The sequence below is a fragment of the Harpegnathos saltator genome, unplaced genomic scaffold, assembly GCF_003227715.2.
Source record: "Harpegnathos saltator strain DR-91 unplaced genomic scaffold, Hsal_v8.6 scaffold109, whole genome shotgun sequence".
Taxonomy (NCBI): Eukaryota; Metazoa; Arthropoda; class Insecta; order Hymenoptera; family Formicidae; genus Harpegnathos; species Harpegnathos saltator.
Window position 1 is genome coordinate 780,955 of NW_020229883.1, and position 19,904 is coordinate 800,858.

The 19,904-nt window shown below is 37.3% G+C and overlaps 1 protein-coding gene and 2 long non-coding RNA genes across 5 annotated transcripts; 2 read left to right on the forward strand and 1 right to left on the reverse strand.

Moving 5' to 3' along the window:
• The first annotated feature begins 5,578 nt into the window (after positions 1 to 5,578).
• Positions 5,579 to 7,878, forward strand: LOC112589002 (uncharacterized). 2 transcript variants are annotated; one of them, XR_003113172.1, is made up of 3 exons: positions 5,579 to 5,601; positions 7,613 to 7,788; positions 7,846 to 7,878. It is a non-coding gene; the product is annotated as an uncharacterized LOC112589002 (long non-coding RNA). The 2 variants fall into 2 exon arrangements; XR_003113174.1 differs by lacking the exon at positions 5,579 to 5,601 and adding an exon at positions 7,363 to 7,404.
• Positions 7,879 to 12,949: 5,071 nt separating this feature from the next.
• LOC112589003 (uncharacterized) lies at positions 12,950 to 15,723 on the reverse strand. 2 transcript variants are annotated; one of them, XR_003113177.1, is made up of 3 exons: positions 15,682 to 15,723; positions 14,409 to 14,584; positions 12,950 to 13,058 (listed from the first exon to the last, which is right to left on the reverse strand). It is a non-coding gene; the product is annotated as an uncharacterized LOC112589003 (long non-coding RNA). The 2 variants fall into 2 exon arrangements; XR_003113176.1 differs by lacking the exon at positions 15,682 to 15,723 and adding an exon at positions 14,750 to 14,776.
• Positions 15,724 to 17,132: 1,409 nt separating this feature from the next.
• Positions 17,133 to 18,541, forward strand: LOC112588967 (zinc finger BED domain-containing protein 4-like). Its single transcript, XM_025300414.1, has 3 exons — positions 17,133 to 17,679; positions 17,821 to 17,945; positions 18,287 to 18,541. Exons 1-3 carry the CDS (start codon positions 17,133 to 17,135, stop codon positions 18,539 to 18,541), a joined length of 927 nt encoding a protein of 308 aa, XP_025156199.1.
• The last annotated feature ends 1,363 nt before the right edge of the window (positions 18,542 to 19,904 follow it).

A 19,904-nucleotide genomic window follows, 5' to 3' on the forward strand; every position in this document is an offset into this window, starting at 1 on the left:
CTGCTGCCGACACAGACGGACGAGCACGTATAAATCTGCGAACAGATACCTAGAAATATTCTGTGCCGGTGGCTAACCGCTGCCGATACAGACGGACGAATACGGTAATCTCACGAACAGATACTTAGAATTATTCTGTGTCGGTGGCTAACTGCTGCCGACACAGATGGACGAATACGGTAACTTCGCGAACGGATACTTAGAAATATTCTGTGCCGGTGGCTAACCGCTGCCGATACAGACGGACGAATACGGTAATTTCGCGAACAGATACTTAGAATTATTCTGTGTCGGTGGCTAACTGCTGCCGACGCAGACGGACGAATACGGTAAATTCGCGAACGGATACTTAGAGATATTCTGTGCCGGTGGCTAACTGCTGCCGACACAGACGGACAAGTACGGTAAAGTCGCGATGCCTGGTCGGCCGACGAGGCTCGGCTGCCGGGTCTTGTAAAAGTTCCCGGTGGTTCGGTACGGTGTGGAAGCTTTACTCACCGGCAGATGCCTTGCCTTCTCGTCGACTTCTCTTCACGGTTCTTGCTGGAGCTCTCCTTGGTAGCTGATCTGGTGGACTCACTGTCTCTCACGGTCTGCCTCGTTCTCTCGTTGAGAGCGGGTTTTATACCCTAAATTCCTCTCGACGATCGGTGGCCGATAATCGGGGGATTAGTTCCCCCCGATTTCCCGGAAAGTCGCGCATGCGATTTTCGCGAATTACTTTCTGGGGCACCGATCTTCCCCGACCACTTCGCAGAATTCGGCTTTTTCCGGCGGTCTGGCGGGTTGCCGCGGCATAGGTGTTGCCGGGCGCTTGGCGATGATTTCTCGCGATCGGTGGTCGCCGTCACACGATAGTAACGGGGGTAAAACTCCTCGTTACAATATTACATAATTTTCAAATGAGTTTGTCCAGTTGAACACATTCCCGATCAGACACAATGGCCGTGTTCCAAAATTCACTGCCAGCGCTGAAAAGTTATAGTTTGCGTGACACAAATTATATATTTTCAGTACTGGCAGTGAATTTTGGAACACAGCCAGTATATATAGGCTATGTTCCGTTATCTGTACTAGGGAATAATAGAACGTAGCCATAATTGGATTATGCTAAGGAGCCATACTAGGGATAAACTGAATATCATATTCACGTAGATTTTGTTTATTTATATAAAATGTGGAACGTAATATTATTAATATAAATTGTGAAAGAAAACTACAATGAAACTTATCTTAATGAAATTAACTATCCACTATTAATTACCATTTCAGTTATGAGACAAAATAATTTATACAGAAACAAATTTGCAATTTTCTTTTGTTTTAGAATTGAGAAAAGAATTCTTCTTTTAACTCCAGAATTCTATTTGCATCTGAAAATAAGTTCAGAATTTGTGACATATGAATGCATTCTGTTTTAATTATCTGCTATCTGGGATGCCATATAAAATCATTAATAAACAATATTAAAGATATTTCTTTAGGAAAATTTACTTTAAGATGTCGAAATTTACTTTAAGTAAACTACAAAAACTTTAAGTAAATTTGGACATCTTAAAATAAGTTTTCTTAAGAGTCAACGTTAAACAATGTATTTAAATAAAATATGTAATAAAATAATATAAAAATAAAATGGAGTTATCTGATTTAAGATAAAATCTTCGAATGTTAATATTTTGTTAGTCGCAGACAACCAAGAAATTTTCATTCATTGACGATAAAAATATAAGCTGCGACAAGTGTTCTCCCGTAAGACGACTCCTCTTATCGGTGACTATAAATCCGGCCTCTGAGAAAAGTTCTGCAGGTACAGATGTAGCTACTATGGACAGGTATCGCCGAGCTATTATCAGGTGTAGTAAAAAGAAATCCATTATTTTTGCATGAAATTGAAGGCTTTAATTACCATAGTTTAATTACCATGATCCGATTTAGGTCAAATATATGCCGTTTTGTTCGATAACTTGTTGCCATTTTGAAGGTAATTTCATTATGCCTCTCTCATAGAAGCCCTCGTCCCTATTGGCAAAAAATTGAGACAGTCGATTTTCACAAGCCTCTCTTGAAGCGAATTTTTCACCAGCAAAATTGTTCGCCATGGACAGGAACAGATGGTAATCACTTGGTGCCAGGTCCGGACTATAAGGTGGATGCATAAGAACCTCCCAACCAAGCTCCCGGAGCTTCTGGCGAGTCACTATCGATGTGTGTGGCCTGGCGTTGTCCTGATGGAACACAATTCCTCTCCTATTGGCCAAAGCTGGCCGCTTCTGGGCGATTGCTTCCTTTAGACGGTCCAATTGTTGACAGTACAGTTTCGAGTTAAGAGTTTTGCCGTAGGGGAGCAGCTCATAGTAGATAATTCCCTGCCAATCCCACCAAACACACAGCAAAACCTTCCTGGCCGTCAATCCTGGCTTGGCCACCGTTTCCGTTGGCTCACCGCGATTCGACCACGACCGTTTTCGCTTGACGTTGTCATAGGTGATCCACTTTTCATCACCAGTGACCAACCGCTTCAGAAATGGGTCGATTTTGTTGCGATTCAGCAGCGATTCGCAGATGGAAATTCGGTCCATGAGGTTTTTTTGCGTTAACTCGTGTGGCATCCATACATAGAGCTTCTTTTTGTATCCAACCTTATTCAAATGGTTCCAAACGGTTTTTTGTGCAATCTTTAGCTCTTGGGCAATCGAAACAGTGCTTACATGACGGTCGGACTCGACAATGTCCATGATTTTATCGATATTTTCGATAATTGGCCTTCCAGTGCGTGGTATATCTTTGACATCGAAATTACCGGAACGGAATCGACGAAACCAAAATTGCGCGTGATTGGCTGTTACAGTATCAGGACCATAAACACTATTCACATTTTCAGCCGCCTGGCTTGCGTTTTCGCCTTTATCGAAGAAAAACCGTAAAATATAGCGTATTTTCTCTTTGCTAGTGTCCATCTTTGACGCGCGCTCAAACAAAACTGAGTCAACTAATTACAAAACTGTCACAAAAGTTTTTTTAGTACGAAATCTCATCTTTCTAGCGCCATCTAGTGGAACCCGATCGGACTTATACAACGCGAGATACAGATAACTATAGCCATCTATTGGAAAAATAATGGATTTCTTTTTACTACACCTGATATATAAAGATGAGAAAATTCTGTTTTCATTTTTTCCCAAGTTTCAAGAGGATTTGCTGTTATAGCCGTTAGTGGTTTATTTAAATATTGACGTAATTCCACAGGATGACCTTCAGTCGTTTCATATGCTGAGACAGCTACACTCTTTATCATGTTAACTTTATGTATTTGCCATAAATCCTCTAAATTATCTTCAATTGCAACGTCTTCTATCTTAATTTGAACTACAGACGCAACTGCCTTATTAGCCTCACCGTTAAAAAGCTTTTTAACTATGTTAAAAAGCTTACCCCTTTCTACTGCTGAAAAGAGAGGATTTCAAATTATATTAAAAAAAGCTTTGCCCTTATGGACCCCACCTTGTCGTACGATTCTCCCCAGATAGCCAAATTTGTAATGCCAAATAATTCCAAACACATGCTACAAATTTTGTCAGCAAAAACAGCACAAATTTGAAACAAAACTTGTATTTCAAATAACGTCGACAAATTGTTAACAAATATGCAACAAACTTTGCGTACACAATTTGATGCCAAATTAACGTCAAATACAGAGCAAGGCTTGACAAAAATCCGACAAGAAATTGGCGTCAAATAAAAAGTAAACCTTGGTGGCAGAACCCGACAACAAATTCACGCTAAATACATGATAAACCTTGGCGCCAAATCCACAGCAAACTTTGGTGTCATAATCCGACAGCAAATTGGCGCCAAATACAGCGCAAACCTTGATGTCAAAATCCGACAGCAAATTAGCACCAAATACGCAGCAAACCTTGGTGTCAACGCGACACCAAATTGACGCCAAACCCACAGCAAATCTTGGCGCCAGCACGCGACACCAAATTGACGCCAAATCCACAGCAAACTTTGGCGTCATACGCGATATCAAATTGACGCCAAATCCATAGCAAATCTTGGTGGCAGCCGCGATACCAAATTGACCAAATCCATAGCAAACTTTGCTGTCAAAGTTTGACACAAAATTGACGCCAAGAATTAAATAAAATTTGTCGCTTTAATGCCATAATTTTTTTACTTCAGGAATTAAATGAGTCACAAATAAAAATATAAATGTTTTTATTAGAACCATATATATAATAAATTAGAGCAATTTAAATTTAAATAAATAAATAGGTAACTCCCAATATGTATATATATTCAGTTCCACTCAATAAAAGATTATATTATATCATATATATATATATATATATGATATAATGTAAACTTTTATTGAGTGGAACTGAAAAGTACCGATTGTTTATTGCAACACAGATGTATCAACGTCAATGTCTTAAAAATGTGGCACAGAAAAGTGCCGATTTACTCCACCCTCTTCGGGTAGAGTATGTGTGGTGTATGTGTGTGATATGAGGCGTAGGAGCAGCACGCTACTCACAAGTGGCCCTGCGAAATACGTGTGATGTGTGTGTGCGTGTATGTGTGTGCGTGTGTTAGCGTGTATGTGGAATCCCTCTCTCCTGCAGCAATCCCTCTCTCCTGTGGCAATCCCTCTCTTCTGTGACCGTGGATTGTCGCATCTGTAAATACCCTGTAAATACAAAAGTTTTTACCTTTTCAAAAAATTAACATAAAAATAAGTATTATCATAACTGTCGTAATCAACATATTACTGTTTATTTCCTTCTTGTTTCTTTATGTATTTTCGGGCTCTTCCTCTTGTTCTTCCTCACGATCGTCGCCCCATAAGTCCCTCTGGATCCTTGGTCCTCCTGCCGTTGTCCCTCGTCTTCTGTGCCTGTGCCGCTCCTTAACTGTTCGTAAGGCCGCTTGCATTTGAGTTTAGAACTCGGAACGCAGAGGCCTTTCGAAATGCCGATTACGACATATACCATCTGGAAAATTATGTTATCATTATATATCATGATATGTATCATATAGGTGCCGGAAAAAATATATTAATATCATGTGGCAAACATCGAACGTAGTGATATCATAACGACGTACTTGCTACGTCTGTCAAGATAGAGTTAAGTGACATGAATATATAAAAGCCTTATCATTTCTTACATAAAAACTTAGACGATATTCAGCCCTACACATAAATTTGCAGATTGGGTAAGTTACTATCATTTTCATAAGATCATAATAAATAACTTATGTGTTAGGCTTAAAATCGTTAAAGTTGTGATGCAAGGAATGGTAAGGCATTTATAGATTGCCGGTAATTATTCAGTTCAGGCTCCTCACCTCCGATTTGGCTGAAACTTACATATATTGTGTATTTTTACGCGTAGAAATTGAATCTATAAGTCAAAATTGTCGCTCTGCACTGTGAATTGAGATATAGGATCAGTTCTTTATAGCTGCACTCTGCTGAACTAATGCAATAAGTTAAAATCGGACAACTATATTTTTTCTCACTCTAAGTTATTGCATTAGTTCAGTATTGCAGCTACAAAGAACAGACCCAATAGTTAAAGTTGACTGGGATGACAGGTTAGAAAACCTGTCATACTAACGAGTTAATAGCAACACTAGTATACTCTGTGGCCAACCAAACAGCAATAATTTTATAGTTTCTAGATATACTTTAGAAGAAATGTTAGATTAAAAACAATTAAATCAGAATATTTATCAAAGTACCCAGCAAACACAATATTACATGTAACGTACATGTTAGTTGCAATTTCTTATTAAATCTTTGTCTTCTTAAATGAGTATATATTGTGACGTGGCAGCCGGGAAGGCGCCCGTCCCAGTGCGAACTCTCGGTCCTTACGTGAGGTTTGCGGGGGGGGGGGCGGACAGTACATCGCGCGAGAATTGCGGGGGGGGAGCCGCATTGCGCCCCCGTATTAATTAGTGTTAGTAATAGGAGGGCGCAGGTGGAACGGTCCCGCGTCCCCGAGCTCTATGCCCCTGGACCTCCTGTGCCGCCCATCAGGACCGGAGGGATCAGAGGAAGGAAGAGGACGCATCCCCTCGACAAGACCGCCACCTCAGGTGAATGCTCCCCCTTATGAGTAATATTACTGATTCCCGTATCGCCTTAAGAGATTCTCGCTGCCGTTCCCGTGTCCCCAGGCCTGCAGGAATATCCGAAGAAGCTGTCGGTGCTCCCGTGCTCGGAGCGTGATCGCCGTTTAGACAAAGCCGGCCTAGGCGAGGAGACCGCGGGAGCGAGAGAGAGAGCACGCGCCAAAGTGAGACCGAGCACCCGTCCCGCGGATCGAAAACAGAGATCCGCGGAAGGATTCCCGTATTGGGAGAGGTAACGAGGAACGGGGAGAGACGGGTAGCACGACACAACAGAAGAGAACGAGAAAACATTTCTGTGGAAGGAGATAAAAGAGGGGACTGCCGTTTTCGCTCTCTCTGATATCGCCGGTCTGCTTCCGAGCATTGCGGATTGCTTATTGCCTATCGTTGCGGAAAAGAGTCGTTTTGAAGTTAGCGGGAGAAAAGGTTTTTTTTGGTGTTCCCCTCGTCCAAGGAGGAACCATCGGTGGCTGCGTTGCGCCCGAGGGAGTGGAGGAAGGAGGAAAGCGAAGGACCACGCCGCAGGAAGGTTCCCGAAGTTGTAAGACCGTCCACCTGCTTTATTGTTTCGGTGTCGCGTGCGTACAGTGTCTCGTTTTAGTTGTCGGCGAAGAGCAAAGCTCGAATTCGCGAGAGCACACAGCGGAGTTTACCGTATCGAGGGGTTGGACCGTTCCGATTCCCGAGAGAATAAAAAGTGAGATAATCAAAACGCGCATTACTATTCTTGTGTTTTCCCGACTGCGACCCGGATACCCGATCGAACCCTTCCGTCTACCGACTTAAAATACCGAGGAGCTACCGGTCCCGTCGAATTCGCGTGTCTTGGCCCTTTGGTGGCGTTCCGTTTCGCGTTGGTGATCGGTGCAGCCCGCTGCACCTGGCGCCCAACCACTTTTGTGAGAGTGAACGGCCGAGACGCGTGGGCCGACGGTCGTTTGCCGACGGCGAGCGAAAATCGCGTCGCAATATATTTGATTATAAATAATAAAAACATTTATTAAAAGATATATAAAAACGCAGGTGAGCACGCGCAGAGTATACTAGTGTCGCTACGATTAGTTGCTGTGACAGATTTCCTAACCTGTCATACCGGTCAACTTTAACGTTTCATATCTCGCTTCACGGTGTGGAGCGACGACTTTAACTTACAGATTCGGTTTCTACGCGTTAAAATACATAATTTACATAAATATGTGAATTTCAGCGAAATCAGAGCTGAGGGGTCTAAACTGGATGATAATTACCTTATATTCATACGTGCTTATCCCTATCTAAATAGATATAGCAAGCACATCGCTACATATGCGTGTCTTATTATTACTGTATTCATTATATATAAAAGTTACATGATCTTCAACGTCACACATACAGAGTGACACTGAAAATCGTAACTTTCACACATAATAAATATAGAAATAATAAAACACATACAACACGTTATGAACAAGAAGTGTGCTTACCGTAGATGGCTTTCACCAAGCGAGTGTTGTACAATGCCTCTTGATTTTCCTTGCCCCCGAACCAAGTCAAAAGTGGCGTCAATGAGTCCTGGATGCTGTCCTTGAAACACAGATTTACAGCTTCTTTAAAGTTGAAGCCACCGATGTAATGGAAATAGTTGACCTGAAACAGAAAAGACAGGTATAATAACCAAACAAATACATCAAAAGGCGTCAAAATGTTTCTTTCTACTTACAGCATTGTTGTAAAGTTCTATATGAATATCCTGGGAAGCACGTAATTGTGCGATCGATGCTATGGGGAACATCTCTGGTCTACATGGCACTGAAGTACATTGGTTGGTGTTTTACACGCACTTGTAGATATTCTCCAAGAGTGTATTCATTTTTCTGACAACATAAAGTAAGGAAATATCAGTTTCAATTAATTTTTCTAAGATTAAAAAGTATATACTCACTTCATCTGTGTCTTCATATGATCTAAACGATCGTTTACCTCCCTGTATAGAAAAATAGCATTTTTTAACATTATTTTTGACAAATATACATATATATACACATATACGTACCGATATTGACTGTCCATCTTCTTCATTATCTGGTCTGGCATCATCGCAACACCATGCTGACCATAAGATACTTGTTCAGACTGAAGCTGCACATTCTCTCTCTGCATTCTTGTCCAACTCTGTGCGGTGTCCTGCAACTCAAAGTATTTATTACTAGCATAGTATGACGCTTCATTTTCCGGTACGTTTGAATGATAAGTTTGGATGTGTGGTTCGTGTGTAGCTCCTGTAGGAGCAGTGTATGTTGTGATGTTTGTGTGTGTAGGAATATGTGTGTGTGTATGAGGTGTCATGTATTTTGTATGTGTGGAATTATTACTTGAATTGGTACCGGTCTCTTTATCCTTATTCAGGATGGCCCTTATATCTTCAATATCCTCTTCGATCTCTCCCTCTGGTATGGCGCTTGGCGGGTATGCAGTCCTCTTCTGTGGTGGACCTTCATCCGATGAGGTAGTCTTGTAGCGAGTTAGTTTATTAACCACACGTTTGGCCGGTCTTCCATCTGTAAGTGAAAACATGTATATAGATACATTAATATAGAATAATTGATAATAATATAACAATATATTCTTATAATATATAACTAATCAAACGATTCATTGTGTCTTCAGAAACAAAATAATAAACAAATACAATTAGTATGCTAATTCACAAACGTGGACTACGTGATGTAAAAACGATTGGATAGTTCTTCACGTAGTTAGCTTACTACCAATGAGTGGATCATTATTTAATAATATATCACATACGTTGCAATAACAAGTTACTCTGGAATTTTCCGTCCTCCGATGGTGCTGTTTCGACGACTTCACTTGTAATATTTAGGAATCTTCGCTGCTTTCACTGTTAATATTGACTAAGAAATGTTTCCTTAATCTCTCTAGCACAACGGTTGAATTTAGACTGAAACAACGTAATGTCCTTTCTAAAGTGACAATCGCTTTGAATTGCGCGGAAAAGACTGTGATTGACCTAGACTGCGTTCCGTTTCACGCATTATGCGCGCATTTCCTACAGTATATGTAATATGAACTATATATAAATGCACGCATATGCGTGAAACAGAACGCGTCCCTTGTAGACCACGCTTAAGAAAATCAACCAATCGCAGTTGATTATTATAATGTCAGAAGAGAAAGGATCGACTGTGATTGGTCAATTTTCTTACGGATTTACGGTTACGGTTAAAACTTTTCTACGTGCAAGGGCCTTAAGAAGGACAAAGCACATGGCCCCTACGTTGTTTTGGTCTTTCTGAGTTCAACCGTCGCACGAGCAAGGTTAACAAAGAATTTCTGAGTGAAGATTCGCTGTGAAAGCTACCGAGGAGATTACCAAATATCGTTTGTGTTGCAGGAAAGATAAGTGAATATGAATAAGACAACATTTAATATTAAATCATCAATTTCGTGGAAAGCTTTAGATAAATTATCCGTTAGACAGCAAAATAGAGTTATGGATGAAATTAGAAGCAATTTACGTGTGAAAAAATATCTCAATAATATTCGTTGTTCAGATAATGTTCAAGATAATATTCAACATGTACAAGAATTTCCTGGCCCATCAAATGTATCAAATATTTCTTGCACAATTGATAATCCTGATATTAGGGATGATATAAATATAGATGATACATCTTCTTCTTCGTCATGTGACTCACAGATGAACGACTTATTTTCATTATCTCCGGATGTTTCTAGTGAATTATCTTTTAGTGAACGTTTAGCATCGTGTTTCGTAGACAATAATTTAACTTATGTCCAAGGTAATAGTATATTAGCTCTTCTTCGAACACATTCTTGTTTCTCTACTTTGGCAAAAAATGTTAGAACGATTCTGAATACACCACGAAATCATATTATAATATCAAAAGTAGAACCAGGGGAATATATCCACGTTGACTTAGAAAGTAAAATTGTTGAGATTCTTGCAAATATTTTATTGGAAAATCTTACAGAGTTAGAATTAGATTTCAATACTGATGGGTGTAATTTAGATAAATCAAGTACTGTCCATATTTGGCCTATTCAGTGTAGAATTGTAAATCTAAAACATACAAAACCAATAGTTGTAGGGATCTAAGGTACTCAGAAACCTCAACCTGATCCTAATGACTTTTTTCAACAATTTGTTACAGATATTAAAGCAATTATGTCTAATGGAGGTATTATTTTTATTTAATTGTAAGATACAAATACGTTTAAGATGTTTTATAGCTGATGCTCCAGCACGAGCCTTTATTTTAAATCACCGTAGCCATCTGTCTAGCCAACCCTGTTCAAAATGTAAGATTTGTGGTACATATTCGGACAGTCGTTTTACATTGAATGGCATTCATCGTTATCTTCGAATTGACGAGGAATATATTAATTGTTTAGATGAGGATCATCATAGAGAGGGCAGAAGTCCGTTATCATTAATACCGATAGGCATGGTTTCACAGGTTCCTTTCGATTACATGCATCTTGTATGCTTAGGTGTAATGAAGAAACTCTTACTTGCATAGGTACATGGGAAATACTCGCGGTTATCTAAATTATCAGGAAAATCTTTATCTGTAATAAATGCAAGGTTAAATGTTCTTCAAAAATATTGTCCTTCGGATTTTGTCCGAAGTCCTAGATCTCTTGATGTTTTTTCTAAATATAAAGCGACAGAATTTCGTCAATTTCTACTCTATACTGGCCCAGTTGTAACGTATGGCTTATTTGAGGAAAATATATATAAGCATTTCTTGTTTTTACACGCTGCTCTTAGAATCTTAGTATCAAAATCACCTTCGGGACAACATCTCACTTTTGCAGAACTTGCATTGCAAAAATTTGTTCTCCGTTGTGTAAATTTGTATGGTCCAAATTTTACTACGTATAATATATACGGTCTTCTTCATCTCACTGACGATGTTAGACGTTTCGGAAATATGGATTCATTTTCTGCATTTCCTTATGAAAATAACATGTCTATATTTAGAAAATATTGCAGAAAACCAGGTTACCATTACAACAGTTTTTTAATAGAATGGCAGAAAAACAGCTTCACGGAACAAACAATGAATATAACGTTGATTCCTCTATTCGCGCGTGAAAATTAGGTAATAATAATAATTCTTCTCAGTATCGTAATATTAATTTTAATAACATTTTATTAAGCATTGATGAACGCGACAATTGTTGTATTTTATATGATGGGTCGATCTGCATCGTCAGTGAAATCACCAAAAACAATGAATTTTATCGTTTGTGTGTGAAAAGATTTTTAAATGTAAAGGATTTTTACGATGTTGGTATGAAATCTTCGTGTTTTCAAATATACAAATGTACTACATTGAGTAACGACAGTTTCTATGTTCCTTTAAACGAAATTCGTGGAAAATATTACAAAATACCATTTTGGGATTATTTATCTATGGACGACAGCAGTAGTGATGAAGAAGACCATTTAGAAACATACATCATCGTTTTTATAATACATAGCGAGAAGATATAAAACTTGCTTATAGTTTATTTATGATCTACATATTTTCATTTCTCACATGCTTCATACATTTGTCTTTTGCTTTCTGTTAAATTGAATATATTAAATTTGTCTATTCGCATATATGTTGCGTGCTAACAACCTTCATTGTTCTCGTAATATTTAATTTCATAAAACTTTACTGAACACTTGGATGACGTTCACGAACATACCCTAAAGCTTTGTAGTTTTTATAGCGTTTAGAGTCTAAATCTAGTCATATGAGCCGTCGAAACAGCAGCATCGGAGGACGGAAAATTCCAGAGTAACTTGTTATTGCAACGTATGTGATATATTATTAAATAATGATCCACTCATTGGTAGTAAGCTAACTACGTGAGGAACTATCCAATCGTTTTTACATCACGTAGTCCACGTTTGTGAATTAGCATATTAATTGTATTTGTTTCTTATTTTGTTTCTGAAGACACAATGAATCGTTTGATTAGTTATATATTATAAGAATATATTGTTATATTATTATCAATTATTCTATATTAATGTATCTATATACATGTTTTCACTTACAGATGGAAGACCGGCCAAAACGTGTGGTTAATAAACTAACTCGCTACAAGACTACCTCATCGGATGAAGGTCCACCACAGAAGAGGACTGCATACCCGCCAAGCGCCATACCAGAGGGAGAGATCGAAGAGGATATTGAAGATATAAGGGCCATCCTGAATAAGGATAAAGAGACCGGTACCCATTCAATTAATAATTCCACACATACACAATACATGGCACCTCATACACACACACATATTCCTACACACACAAACATCACACATACACTGCTCCTACAGGAGCTACACACGAACCACACATCCAAACTTATCATTCATACGTACCGGAAAATGAAGCGTCATACTATGCTAGTAATAAATACTTTGAGTTGCAGGACACCGCACGGAGTTGGACAAGAATGCAGAGAGAGAACGTGCAGCTTCAGTCTGAACAAGTAGCTTATGGTCAGCATGGTGTTGCGATGATGCCAGACCAGATAATGAAGAAGATGGACAGTCAATATCGGTACGTATATGTGTATATATATGTATATTTGTCAAAAATAATGTTAAAAAATGCTATTTTTCTATACAGGGAGATAAACGATCGTTTAGATCATATGAAGACACAGATGAAGTGAGTATATACTTTTTAATCTTAGAAAAATTAATTGAAACTGATATTTCCTTACTTTATGTTGTCAGAAAAATGAATACACTCTTGGAGAATATCTACAAGTGCGTGTAAAACACCAACCAATGTACTTCAGTGCCATGTAGACCAGAGATGTTCCCCATAGCATCGATCGCACAATTACGTGCTTCCCAGGATATTCATATAGAACTTTACAACAATGCTGTAAGTAGAAAGAAACATTTTGACGCCTTTTGATGTATTATCAGATGTAGTAAAAAGGAATCCATTATTTTTCCAATAGATGGCTTTAGTTATCTGTATCTCGCGTTGTATAAGTCCGAGCGGGTTTCACTACATGGCGTTAGAAAGATGAGACTTCGTACTAAAAAAACTTTTGTTACAGTTTTGTGATTAGTTGACTTAGTTTTGTTTGAGCGCGCGTCAAAGATTGACAGTAGCAAAGAGAAAATACGCTATATTTTACGGTTTTTCTTCGATAAAGGCGAAAACGCAAGCCAGGCGGCTGAAAATGTGAATAGTGTTTATGGTCCTGATACTGTAACAGCCAATCACGCGCAATTTTGGTTTCGTCGATTCCGTTCCGGTAATTTCGATGTCAAAAATGCACCACGCACTGGAAGGCCAGTTGTCGAAAATATCGATAAAATCATGGACATTGTCGAGTCCGACCGTCATGTAAGCACTGTTTCGATTGCCCAAGAGCTAAAGATTGCACATAAAACCGTTTGGAACCATTTGAATAAGGTTGGATACAAAAAGAAGCTCGATGTATGGGTGCCACACGAGTTAACGAAAAAAAACCTCATGGACCGAATTTCCATCTGCGAATCGCTGCTGAATCGCAACAAAATCGACCCATTTCTGAAGCGGTTGGTCACTGATGATGAAAAGTGGATCACTTACGACAACGTCAAACGAAAACAGTCGTGGTCGAATCGCGGTGAGCCGGCGGAAACGGTGGCCAAGCCAGGATTGACGGCCAGGAAGGTTTTGCTGTGTGTTTGGTGGGATTGGCAGGGAATTATCTACTATGAGCTGCTCCCCTACGGGAAGCAACTTACCTCGGAACTGTACTGTCAACAATTGGACCGTCTGAAGGAAGCAATCGTCCAGAAGCGGCCAGCTTTGGCCAATAGGAGAGGAATTGTGTTCCATCAGGACAACGCCAGGCCACACACATCGATAGTGACTCGCCAGAAGCTCCGGGAGTTTGGTTGGGAGGTTCTTATGCATCCACCTTATAGTCCGGACCTGGCACCAAGTGATTACCATCTGTTCCTGTCCATGGCGAACAATTTTGCTGGTGAAAAATTCGCTTCAAGAGAGGCTTGTGAAAATCGACTGTCTCAATTTTTTGCCAATAGGGACGAGGGCTTCCATGAGAGAGGCATAATGAAATTACCTTCGAAATGGCAACAAGTTATCGAACAAAACGGCGCATATTTGACCTAAATCGGATGATTCTAACTATGGTAATTAAAGCCTTCAATTTCATGCAAAAATAATGGATTTCTTTTTACTACACTTGATATTTGTTTGGTTATTATACCTGTCTTTTCTGTTTCAGGTCAACTATTTCTATTACATCGGTGGCTTCAACTTTAAAGAAGCTGTAAATCTGTGTTTCAAGGACAGCATCCAGGACTCATTGACGCCACTTTTGACTTGGTTCGGGGGCAAGGAAAATCAAGAGGCATTGTACAACACTCGCTTGGTGAAAGCCATCTACGGTAAGTACACTTCTTGTTCATAACGTGTTGTATATGTGTTTTATTATTTCTATATTTATTATGTGTGAATGTTACGATTTTCATTGTCACTCTGTATGTGTGACGTTGAAGATCATGTAACTTTTATATATAATGAATACAGTAATAATAAGACGCATACGTAGCGATGTGCTTGCTATATCTATTTCGATAGGGATAAGCACGTATGAATATAAGGTAATTATCATCCAGTTTAGACCCCTCAGCTCTGATGTCGCTGAAATTCACATAAATTATGTATTTTGACGCGTAGAAACCGAATCTGTAAGCTAAAGTCGTCGCTCCACACCGTGAAGTGAGATATAAAACTTTAAAGTTGACCGGTATGATAGATTAGGAAATCTGTCACGCAACTAATCGTAGCGACACTAGTATACTCTGCGCGTGCTCACCTGCGTTCTTATATATCTTTTAATAAATGTTTTTATTATTTATAATCAAATATATATACTCATTTGAGAAGACAAAGATTTAATAAGAAATTACAACTAACATGTACGTTACATGTAACATTGTGTTTGCTGGGTACTTTGATAAATATTCTGATTTAATTGTTTTTAATCTAACATTTCTTCTAAAGTATATCTAGAAACTATAAAATTATTGCTGTTTGGTTGGCCACAGAGTATACTAGTGTTGCTATTAACTCGTTAGTATGACAGGTTTTCTAACCTGTCATCCCAGTCAACTTTAACTATTGGGTCTGTTCTTTGTAGCTGCAATACTGAACTAATGCAATAACTTAGAGTGAGAAAAAATATAGTTGTCCGATTTTAACTTATTGCATTAGTTCAGCAGAGTGCAGCTATAAAGAACTGATCCTATATCTCAATTCACAGTGCAGAGCGACAATTTTGACTTATAGATTCAATTTCTACGCGTAAAAATACACAATATATGTAAGTTTCAGCCAAATCGGAGGTGAGGAGCCTGAACTGAATAATTACCGGCAATCTATAAATGCCTTACCATTCCTTGCATCACAACTTTAACGATTTTAAGCCTAACACATAAGTTATTTATTATGATCTTATGAAAATGATAGTAACTTACCCAATCTGCAAATTTATGTGTAGGGCTGAATATCGTCTAAGTTTTTATGTAAGAAATGATAAGGCTTTTATATATTCATGTCACTTAACTCTATCTTGACAGACGTAGCAAGTACGTCGTTATGATATCACTACGTTCGGTGTTTGCCACATGATATTAATATATTTTTTTCGGCACCTATATGATACATATCATGTTATATAATGATAGCATAATTTTCCAGATGGTATATGTCGTAATCGGCATTTCGAAAGGCCTCTGCGTTCCGAGTTCTAAACTCAAATGCAAGCGGCCTTACGAACAGCTAAGGAGCGGCACAGGAACAGAAGACAAGGAACAACGGCAGGAGGACCAAGGATCTTATGAGGGACTTATGGGGCGACGGTCGTGAGGAAGAACAAGAGGAAGAGCCCGAAAATACATAAAGAAACAAGAAGGAAATAAACGGTAATATGTTAATTACGACAGTTATGATAATACTTATTTTTATGTTAATTTTTTGAAAAGGTAAAAACTTTTGTATTTACAGGGTATTTACAGATGCGACAATCCACGGTCACAGGAGAGAGGGATTGGCACAGGAGAGAGGAATTGCTGCAGGAGAGAGGGATTCCACATACACGCTCACACACGCACACACACATCACACGTATTTGTGGTACAAGTGGCAGGGCCACTTGTGAGTAGCGTGCTGCTCCTACGCCTCACATTACACACATACACCACACATACTCTACCCGAAGAGGGTGGAGCAAATCGGCACTTTTCAGTGCCACATTTTTAAGACGTTGACGTTGATACATCTGTGTTGCAATCGTGTGTTAAACAATCGGTACTTTTAAGTTCCACTCAATAAAGTTTACATTATATCATATATATATATATATATATATATATATATATGATATAATATAATCTTTTATTGAGTGGAACTGAACATATATACATATAGGGAGTTACCTATTTATTTATTTAAATTTAAATAGCTCTAATTTGTAATATATATGGTTCTAATAAAAACATTTATATTTTTATTTATGACTCATTTAATTCCTGAAATAAAAAAATTATGGCATTAAAGCGACAAATTTTATTTAATTCTTGGCGTCAAATTTGTGTCAAACTTTGACAGCAAAGTTTGCTGTGGATTTGGTATCAATTTGGTATCGCGGCTGGCACCAAGATTTGCTATGGATTTGGCGTCAATTTGCTGTCGGATTCTGACATCAAGGTTTGCTGCATATTTGGCGCCAATTTGCTGTCGGATTCTGACACCAAAGTTTGCTGTGGATTTGGCGTCAATTTGGCATTAGGTTATGTACGCAATCTTTGGTACCAGAACCCGAGCTTTTTGCGGACACAGATGGCACCTGATTTGACGTCAAGTTTTGGGTAAATTTGGTGCCAATTTGGTGCCGATTTGGCATCAAATTGTTTACTGGGTCAGTAATATGATGGAAGATAAATATTATATTCTTAGTGAACGTATGAAGAGCAAAATTACGAAAATGGAATCTATATGTTTAACATGTGATTGCTGGACGGAGAAGCATACCACAACCGCTTATCTCGACATTATAGTCCATTTTCTTATAAACACTACCATGGAGAGTGCAATGCTGGGAGTAACACAACTATCGGAATCCCATACAAGTGTTCATTTAGCTGAACAAATAATTAATTTTTGTGAGGAGTGGAGTATTAATATCAGGAATGTTAATATGGTAGTTACAGACAATGCCGAGAATATTAAGCAAGCGGTTAAAACTGTATTTGGCACTGAAAAATATATTCCATGCTTTGATCATACACTTAATCTCATTCCTAAAGCTGCATTAACCAAGAAGATAATCTATGATAATGAGATAGCAAATTCAAATATTCCAGATGTATTTGATTTAATAAAAAAAGTGAAGACAATAGTTACTTTCTCACACAAAAGCTACAATTTTTCTGACATGCTGAAAAAAATACAAATGCAAAGAGGAAAAACGGAAGGTACTGTTCTTCATTTACTACAGGATGTTGTCACTCGTTGGAGTTCCACTTTTCTCATGTTAGAGAGATTTTTAGAATTGAGTGACATAGTAGGTCAAGTAATTTAAAATTTTTCTTCACTGAATATGTTGACTGGAGCAGAATTAGTCACAATTCGTACAATCTCGTCAATTCTTCGGCCTTTTACCAAGGCAACTAAAGAAATGAGCGCAGAGCACTCCACAACAATTAGCAAAATTATACCCATGGTGTATATATTGCGAGAAGTAAGTATTCTGTCAATACTGTCAATATATATAATCAATATCTAATCAATATATATGTTAATCACTATGTGATAGTTTTGGCGAGTAACGTGGCTATGAGCGAGATCAATTTTTAAGAAGGAACGTTTTATATATATATAAAATTTTGTTACGGATAATATCAAAAATTAAATTTGAGTACCAAATGATTATATATAGTTATATTAGTTATAATATTAGTAGAATATAGTTATATACTTTTTGTTTCTTTCAGTTAATTATATTTCAATATCGCAAAGAATATCTCGCATATACTATAATTAATTAAACTATATTAACAAAAATTTGTTATATTTTTTTAGAAAATTCGTTCTATAAATGTATTGGATTTTGATCCGGTAGCAGAAAAGTTCAGACGGTTTATCCTTGCTGAACTAAACCGTCGTTTCATGAACATTGAACAAAATGTCCCCATAGCTATTGCCACAATATTGGACCCCAGATTTAAGAAAACTTATTTTAATGATCGAGTTGCAATATCCGGTGCTTTAAACCATATTTCTAACGAGATGAAGCAGATGATACAGAAACAAATTTGCAATTTTCTTTTGTTTTAGAATTGAGAAAAGAATTCTTCTTTTAATTCTAGAATTCTATTTGCATCTGAAAATAAGTTTAGAATTTGTGACATATGAATGCATTCTGTTTTAATTATCTGCTATCTGGGATGCCATATAAAATCATTAATAAACAATATTAAGTGAAAGAAACAAAAAGTATATAACTATATTCTACTAATATTATAACTAATATAACTATATATAATCATTTGGTACTTAAATTTAATTTTTTATATTATTCGTAACAAAATTTTATATATATAGAAAACGTTCCTTCTTAAAAATTGATCTCGCTCATAGCCACGTTACTCGCCAAAACTATCATACAGCTTTTTTTAATATAAATTGAAATCCTTTCTTTTCAGGAGTAGAAAGGGGTAAGCGATCTTTGCAAATCATGTACAGCAATGCATCTTTTAGCTGCGCTGATCGAGTGCTACCATCTAAAATGAAAAAATATTTGATTTTAATATGAAATAATATAAATATATTAAAGCATGAATTTCAGACCTGTCTTGATTCTAAATCTTTAAATCTTTTTTATTTTTTTTTCCCTTGTATAATATTTAGGTTTATTATTGTTGTTCTACACTATCACAAAAATGTCGTTCAAATTTGTAACAAAAAAATTAATTTTTTATTTTAATCGCGAAAAAATCTATTTAGAGAAGATTATGCTCTTCTCTCTTGGAAACGTATTTGAAAAAGATATACCTTCAAACAATTTCATTCTTTGTATAGAATCTTGTAGCAAATATTGCTTAGGAGATCGAATGTCATTAGAGCAAGAAAGAGATTCAGAGATGTTTCTCTTTCTAGCACGTTGAAATGTTGCAGGAACTTTCACAGGAACATCCTTAGCTGTAGATGTTTGAAGTACAACATCCTGTACAAAAAGAGAATATGTGATAGAATAAGAAAATTTTCTAGTAAGGAATATAAATTTTGTATTTGTGTATATAACACAAGTATCAATCTATCTTTGTTGTCTTGTTAAAGATTCTAAAAGACAGACTGAAGCTTGTGTCAACTTGTGTTATTAAATAGAAAATATCCATTGTAAAAAATTACAGAATAGAAATACAAGATATACAACTGGTTCTTCCAACGTCTTGGTAAGTTAATTGATAATTGAGTTAATTGATAATTAAATCATATATGTCTTTGTTTTTTCTTTAACTTAGACAAAGAAAGACATAATTTAACTACCAGTTAACTTACCAAAGTTGCATTCCAAAACATCTATCTGTGTTTCGAGGAAAATTTTACTCAAACATCTATAGTACATGTTACATTCTAAGTCACTTTTAGAAGTATTTTTATTAACTTATTAATAGAAGTGAGTTAAGAATATAGATAA